Raw genomic sequence first — 8,778 nt, forward strand, 5'->3', positions numbered from 1 at the left:
CCACATTCTCGCCAGCATCTGCTGTCACCTGAATTTTTGATCTTAGCCATTCTGACTGGTGTGAGGTGGAATCTCAGGGTTGTTTTGATTTGCATTTCTCTCAGGGTTTTCTAATGGTGCTGGGATGGCTGGCTCTCCAAGTTGCTTTTTGCAGTTAGCCAATACTTATCCACAGATAGTCCTCGCTTACTTTTCTCTGATACAGTCTGAACTCACCCCCCCCAATTCTTCTTGACAGAATGCGAATATCGAAAACTTGTTCAGAGAGTTGGACATCAATAGTGACAATGCAATTAACTTCGAGGAGTTCCTTCTGATGGTGATAAAAGTGGGCGTGGCATCTCACAAAGACAGCCACAAGGAGTAGCAAAGCTTCTGGCCTAGGGCTGGGTCCCTGGATATGTCTACAGAATAAAGTCATCATATCTCAGGTCTGTTTGAGTCTCTTGTCTTTCCTGGGGGTGAAGGAAGGGATGGAAAACTGGAGAGAACTGTCCTGTTTTGGTCCTAACTTACTGTTCTCTATGGTCCAGTCCTTTCCCATGACCGCTCCTCTGGTCACCAACCCGCACATTGTTCTCAGTCTCTTCCGGCCTGGGAACTTTGAGCCAGTGGTTCTAGGATTTAGGGATTTCCCAAAGTTTGTAACTTAGACTTGGTAGTTTTACTGGTTTATCCCAAATGGGAAATTTGGAAACAGGAGGATTCTAGGCAAATTGATGCTGTGCACATAACTTAGTTTCTAGTTAAATGTCTTAGATGTGACTTTTTGAAAATTAGTAGGATAGGTATGAAGGGTGTGTATATGAGGAAGGAGGAGGGAGGAAAGAAGGAGGGAGGGTGAGAGAGGAGTGATTTTCTGTCATGGGGTAGGTGGATGGTTTTTAGTCCTACATTAGGCACTAGAGGAGTACATCTGGTTCCTAGGGACATCTGGTCCCATATCGTAGTGATCTTTCCATTTTTACTCCAAACTTCCAACTCAGTTAAATGATACAGGAATGAGTAGAGAGGTCAGTGCACTCATAAAGCTCAAAGGACAGCTATGGTCATCTGTGAGCTGTTGACCTTTCCCATCATTACATCTGTGAATTTTTCCTAGGGACTGGTAAAATGAGGAACTCGGAGACCTTTCACCAGAGCTTAGCCATTAAACTGAATTTCCTTTTTTAATTTAAAAAATTTATTATTTTTAAAATAAAACATTTAAATTTCATATGTGTCCTGTATTTATATCATTCCTGTCTTCCTTCTTCCCCTTTCAATCTCCTCCACGTCATTTCCTCTCAACTGCCTTTCAAATACATGGTCTCTTTTTCTTTAATTATAATTGTTACAGATAGATATAAGAATAAACATATAAATACAACCTGATGAATTCAATTTGCTCATATGTTTTTAGGGGTGTCCACTTGGTATTAGATAACCACTCAGTGGACTCATCTTTGAAGATTTATTGTAATCCCTCTTAGCAGTTATTAATTGCCTATAGATCTTCATCTAGGGGTGGGAACCTATTCTTCCATTTATGTTGTCATGTCAATTGGTATCAGAATTGTTCAGGTTTTGTTTAGGCAGCCTAAATATTGTTGATATTTTATGGGAGCAGTTTCCCTGTCATATATAGAAGACACAATTCCACAGTAGACATTTTAATCCTCTGGCTCTTAACGGTATTTCTGAACCTTTTCCTGTGATGTTTCATGAGCCTTATGTGTAGGGGTTGTGTTACAGATGTATCATTTGGTGCTGGGTACCCTAACACCATTTATTTTCTGTATACATTTGACTAGTTGTGACTTCTGTAATGTTCTCTGTCTGCTGCAAACACAAGCTTCTTGAATGAGCAGAGATAAGAGCCACACTTATCTGTGGGTAGAAGGATAAGCATCTAGAATATACTTAGAAATCATTTTGGCTTTAGGAAAATGGCAGTTGTGAGATCTCTTGTAGGGTCTATGATCTTATCATCTACAAGTAGATGGCTAGGATTACAATAAACGATGTATTACCTCCAGTTGAGTGGACCAATAGATGATTGTTGGTCACTGACAAGATAAGAAGTGCCACTATTGCATCTTTGGGGATATCTTACCAGACTGGTCATTGCTGCGGTTCACAGGCCTAACATATGGTTAGGACTATTGGTTGCTTTCCTCCTTTGTCTGCTATCATAGTCCCTTCCTGTACCATGAAAGCTCATTTCAGAGAGGAGGCTTATATGTCAGACTCAGACTGATTACTCCAACTCTTATGTTTGAAGTGTGTGCTGTCTTCAGCAATGGGGATTTACCTTCAAATTCTGGGAGACAGTCAAGGGCAACAGCAACACTGTACATTGTTTTGGAACTTGCTTAGACTTCCATGATCAAATAACTCTAAAGGAAGAAGTTTAGTTAGGGTTTCTATCACTGTATTAAGATACCATGAACAAAAGCAACTTGGAGAGGAAAAAGCTTATTTTGCTTATACTTCAACGTAAGAGTCCATTACCGAGAGAAGTCAGGGTAGGAATCTAGTGGCAGAAACTGATACAGAGGCCACAGAGGACCACAGAGGAGTGTGGCTTGTTTTTCGGGTCTTGCTCAGTCTTCTTTATTCCACCCAGGACCACCAGCTGAAGGGGGGCACTGCTTACACTGAGTTCTGCCCTTCCAATCAGGAAAGTGGCCTACTAGCTTGCCTTCAGACTAATTGGTGGGGGAATTTTCTCAATTGTGGTTTCTTCTTCTCAAATAACTCTAGTTTTGTGTTAAGTTGACATAAAACTAGCCAATACCATTGACTCCTTGCCAATTCAACACATACACATATAACTGTTAAACCATAACTATTTCTTTCTTGTTCATTTCCAAGATCTCATATTAATATCAATATTACAATATAAAACAAATAAAATTAAAATCCCTACCGTCTTTATAAATTTAGTCTCTACAAATCATCCGAAGTCCTTTTCAGTTTCTGAATCTTCTCAAACGTATCCAGAGTCTCTCTAAAGCTTCAAAGCTCTTAACTGTGGACTCTTATAGAACAGTTACAACAACGAAAATAAGTTAAACACTTTCTTATTTCAAGAAGAAAGAACTAAGGTACAGTTTCAATCAAATAAGAGCAAAGCCCAAATCCAACAGTGTAAAAAATTCACTGCTTAATGTCTGGGATCCACTCACCCACTGGGCTCCAAAGGACCCGAGTTCCTTCTTTGGCTCTGCCCTCTGCAGCATGCACAGCTTATCTTCTAGACTCAGGCTGGCTGAACTTGATGGTTGTCCCATAGTGCTGCCCTATCCAAAATGTGGGGTATCTATTACGATGAGGCTGTACCTTCATCAATAACCGTTCGTTCATTCTCTTAAGGGATTATGACCCTGCCACATAGTGCCAAGTCTCAATTTCTTTCTCTGATCCCTTTAATCCTGTAATAAGACACCATGAACACCATGAACTTCAACTGCAGCTTCACATTTGCCAATGGCTTCTCAAAGTGCCAAGCCAAAGCTGTTCTCAATGACCACTTCATGTCTTCAAAACAAGTACCAGCTGGGACATTCTTACACATTACCAAGTTTAGCTGCCAGCATAAGTTACAGTCTTGACCCTCTCTGGATAGCAATTTGAGTGTTGAGCCTGAGAAAACACTGCCCAGAAGATTTCACATCAGTAATGCTGATCTTTTTTTAATCACAGCTAACTTCTCAGTCCCATCTGACCAACATCAATTGTCCCACTAAAGCAAAGGTTTCATTTTAATTATTCTAAATTCAAAATATTGAATGATGCCAATGGAGTTTTTAATGGACTCTTACACTTTTCTTTGAAACATCACAAGCCAAGCCTCTATCCTCTGCATCACTATCGGCATTATAAGTTCCCACAGTAGCCCGTTAAGCTTTGAATACCCAATAGATTTTCTAGTTCCAAATTCCAAGGACCTTCTTCAATCCTCTCCAAAACATGGCCAGGTCTGTCACATCAATACCCCAATTTCTGTTTTATTTAGGTTTCTATTGTGGTGATAAAACATCATGACCAAAAGAAACTTAAGGAGCAAAAAGTTTCTCCTTTATATTTTACAGCTTGTAGTCCATCATCCAGGAAAGTCAGGGCAGGAACTCAAGACAGGAACCAGGAGGCAAGGAGGAAAGCAGAGGTCATAGAAGAACATTGCTTACTAGCTTGCTCCCCATGGCTTACTCAGCCTGCTTTCCTATACCATCTAGATCACCAGCCCAGGGATAGCACCGAGTAAGCTGTGCCTGCCCACATCAATCACCAATCAAGAAAATGGCCCACAAGATTGCCCATAGGACAATTTGGTAGGGGTATTTTTTTAACTGTGGCTTCTTTCCCCCACAGATGACTCTAGTTTGTGTGAAGTTGACGCAAAACTAGCTTGCATAGGAGGGGCTTCAGTTAGCTTTGCCTTTTGTGGAGATCATTATCACCTCAGGTGAAATAACTTCGTTGACTACTTATATTTACTGTTTTTTTTTTTAGGTTATTTCAGGTTATGCACTCACACTGGAAAATTCAGGGCTAGGTACCATAAATGAGAGAGCATGTGGCATTTGTCTTTCTGGGTGTGGGTCTCTTCACTCAACAGAATAGTTTCTAGTTACATGCATTTACCTGTGAACTTGGTCTTTCTTTACAGCTGAATAGTTTTCCATAGTGTGTATATAGCACATTTTCACCATCAATTCATTAGTTAAAGGATATTTAGGTAGTTTCCATTTTGTAGCTATTGTGATTAGAATAGAAATGAACATGGCTGAGCAAGTAGATGCTGGGTAGGGTGTGGAGTCCTTTGGGCACAAGCTAAGGAGTAGTACGTAGATGATAAAAAGTCCTTGTGCATATACATAAGCACTGGAGAAGCCAGTTAAATACACAGGCATTCTTCAAAAGAAGGAGATGTTTTAACCCGCCTTCCTCCTGAAATTCTGGGAATAGATGTAGTTTACAACCTGGTAATTCTTTGTTCTCTGATGAATCAGTCTTTGTCAATATCTCCTTCATGTTTTGCTTATACCAGACTTTCACCCTCTTGACTTGCAAAATCTTGAACATTATGGTAGGCCATAAAATTCATCGTTTTGAGAGATGTCATTGGTACTTTACAACAGAAAATCCTGACTCCCACAGACATTGTGCTTACCTCAGCCATCCTCCTTAGACCTTTACGTTGAACATTTTTTCTAAGTCAGCAGAATCCATCTTTACAGAAGTCATGTGGATTTTTCAAAGCGCTTTAATGAAGACATGCCTTAAGCTTTGTTGTACTTGTGGGGCTGAGTTAATTGTCATCAGAAAATCTTTTTCTAAAATTGTGCTGTGCCTAAATATGTCAAAAATAAATAAGCTGAGATCAGGCTCTAGAAGTTTTGGCCCATCACCAGTTACCTAAATTGGAATGAGCTGAGTTTCATTTTTGTCTCTTCATGTATCATTTTGCTGTCATCCAGAAAGCCTTCAGGGACCCCTTTCCCCACCTACAGTTGTGTAGCTGGGCTACGTGGTAGATCTCCTTTGAGCTTTGTGAAAGCTACCCACACTGTTTTCTATAATGATGCACCAGTTTGTACTCCCACCAACAGTGAAGGAGCATTCCCTTTTCCCCACATCCTCACCAGCTTTTGTTGTAAGCTGTTTTGTTTATCTTTGCCATTCTGACTAGGGTAAGAGGAAACCTCAAAGTTGTTTTAATTTGCATTTTCCCTAATTGTTAAGGATGTCAAACACTTTTTGAGATATTTCTTAGCCATTTTAATTTTTTTTTGAAAAAATTTTGTTTAGATCCATAGTCCATTTTTAAAATTGGGTCATTTGTTTTCTTAATTCTTTCCATAATTTGGATATTAATCCACTATCAGATATATAGCCGGCAAAAGTTCTCCTCTATTTCATAGGCTTCCTTTCTACTTGACTGATTGTTTCTTCCAGGCTAGGGCAATGTGCAACTAAATCAAGGCCTGGAGTTTGGGATGATGTAGATGAGACTTATCAGACTAGGGTGATGTGCAGAGTGTGACCTGAAGTAGGTCTTGGGATTGGAGAGGGTGCAGGAAGCCTAGGGTTTGAGAAAGTCACCAGACTGTACCTACCCACAGAACGAGTAACCTACTTCTGGCCTGGAGATGGTTCAGGTAGGTTAATGTCAGGTAATCTGACCAAACTGAGCTGGCACACAGGGTATAGGACCAAGGTCAAGCCTTGGGGTTAGGAAAGACTAAAACTATAAATTATTATTAATTGTTTTGTCACCATTTGTGTGTGTGTGATAACATACATATAGGTCACAGGTCAACTTTGTCTCCTTTCCATCTTCCACCTTTACATGAGTTCCAGAAATTGGTCTCGAGTTGTCAGACTTGTACAGCAAGCACTTGATCAGATGACCCCTTGGTCTGGATTTCTGATCTGTGGCTTGGGAAACTTTGCATTGTTCTTACTTGTGTGTTAGTGATGCTGAAGATAGAGAACTGTTACTACAATCATTAAACCAGGGTTGTTGACTTGGCCAGAGTCCATGGTATACTTTACGGTATCTCAGAAGTTGAACTGAAGAGAAATGCTGCATTTGGAATACATGGGTGTATAATGTTCCTCCACAGCAGTCACCACATTCTCAAAAGTGTCAAAGATGGATCTGCATCAAACATGAAAACCTGAGTTGGATCCTCAGAACTCATTAAGGTCGAAGGAGAGAACAGATTCCTTGAGTTGTCTTCCACAGGCACACAGTGGCACACACAGCCACACACTCTCATGGTAACAATAATGTTAAACAAAGTGTCAAAGCCTTCAAAAGTTTGAGAACAGGAACACTAGCTGTTGGATTTCTGTAGTGCAAGTGGATTACTGCTGTGGGCTGTATTTTGGATAGGTGGTTAGAGCCTTTGGGAAGAACCTGTGTTCCCAAGGGTAGGATCAGTGTTTACCTGCTGCCCACAGCCCTTCATGATCTTGCTCTGGAAGCTTAAGGTGTCCTGATCTGGGAGGTGAACAGCATCTTGAAGTCTGTATCCTAACCACTGTATGATTGCTTGGACAATTGTTCCCTTGCTTGGATAGCTACTGTGCCTTGGATTCCTAAGCTGAACTGAAGAAAGGAGCTGACTTTGCGATGGCCAGGGTGAGTATTCTTTGGAGAATATGGATATGTTTCATGTCCGAGAGAAGGAGAAGAGAGACTAATGACACAGGAATTCACAAGGTTATGTAGTTCCCTAAAGGCAAGTAAAATGCTGTCAGATATTTAACTTGCTGCTAGTAGGATGGCTCATTTTTGTGCATTAGAGTTAATGTTTGTAGTAGACTCTAAATGCAAATGTAGAGGAAACAGTGGCACCTTTTTATTTAGCAATGTTTCAGTCAATCGCCAGGTGATTATCAGCAACATATTTGTACAGCCAGTGGGCAGCCAGTCTGCTAAAAGATTGGGACTAAATAGATATGGAATATAGTCACAGAATAGGAAATAGGAATGCATGTCACATATATAGAGAAACAGGCCTTAAGTTCCTGAACAAAGGGGGCTGACAAGAACACAACCAGGCTCCCTAATGTCCAATGTCAGAGGCAGTGTGACTGTCATGTCTCACTATCGTGCATTAACCAGTCCTATACATCCCATGTGCCACATATTAACCAGGCACATTGCTTTACCATTTACTCTCAAATGTGCTCTGGACTTTTTAGGCACTTAGTGTTAGCCCAAATCACAGGTGGATAGGCTATTTTAATGCATTTTGGTCATACAAAGGGACCTGACCACTCTCTACCACCTCCTTCTCCTTAGGACTTAAAAGAACACACCTTACTTTGTTCAGTGGTAGTGGGGAGCTAAGATTTTTTCTTCAGCTCTCTTCTATGCTATTGGCATTAATAAACACCTTGCCTAAAGGAGGAGTCAATTACCTTTCTCTCCAATCTTCTCTTTACTCTCCCCCTAAAACCCAACAGGGAAGTGAGTAAAGCACTTTCTTCAGTTTTACGGAGGGATATCTTCTTTCATCCTCCTCCTAAGGCAGGAGTATGGAACACATTGTGCAATACAGAGGCAAGGATAACCCATCTTGGAGGACTTCTGTTTGCTAACGTTTTTCTAACTCACAATTCAAAAGTGAGCAGCTGATGTCAAAGTGACCTAGGGAAAAGATTGGAGAGTTTCTGGATTCACCAAGCCACATCCTCGCCTCATTCAGTACTGAGAGAGTATGGTATATGGAAAACAGCTCCAAACGCACAGAAGAGAGCAGCCTGTTTATGCCTCTCAGCTATCTACTTGACTTGGGTGGTGGTGGTCCTGGTAGTCTCTCTCTCTCTCTCTCTCTCTCTCTCTCTCTCTCTCTCTCTCTCTCTCTCTCTCTCCCTCCCTCCCTCCCTCCATCTACCTATCTATCTATCTATCCATCCATCTATCTATCTATCTATCTATCTATCTATCTATCTATCTATCTATCTATCTATCTATCTTTGGGAGGACATGTCTCAACAGTTTGGATTCCTCTTAAAATTCTCTGTTGAACTTGCTGTCACCAGCTTTTTGGAGGATATGTATTCTTAGTAATGCTTACCTTTAGTTGAAATTCTAGTGAGTTATGCTTTCTCTGAGCCCACCCAGATGAACTCTAAGGAAGGTGGACCAAATTGCCCTATGAACGGGGCACCAGTTGCGAAGAATTAGATTACCAAGTTATCAACAACTGATTCCAAGCTCATGCTTGGATAGGGAAAAATGAGGTGAGAGAGACAGGTCCTTGATGCGCCATGGAG

The 8,778-nt window shown here is 40.8% G+C and overlaps 1 protein-coding gene across 1 annotated transcript in view; it reads left to right on the plus strand.

The window, feature by feature from the left end:
• Positions 1-430, plus strand: part of S100a8 (S100 calcium binding protein A8) — a 2,291-nt gene extending 1,861 nt beyond the window's left edge. Inside the window, exon 3 of the mRNA XM_021159150.1 lies at positions 239-430. Coding sequence (XP_021014809.1) covers positions 239-367 — 129 coding nt within the window. The 3' untranslated portion in view covers positions 368-430. The remainder of the gene's footprint in view (positions 1-238) is intronic.
• The last annotated feature ends 8,348 nt before the right edge of the window (positions 431-8,778 follow it).

This window comes from Mus caroli, chromosome 3 (genome assembly GCF_900094665.2).
Source record: "Mus caroli chromosome 3, CAROLI_EIJ_v1.1, whole genome shotgun sequence".
NCBI classification, from domain to species: Eukaryota; Metazoa; Chordata; class Mammalia; order Rodentia; family Muridae; genus Mus; species Mus caroli.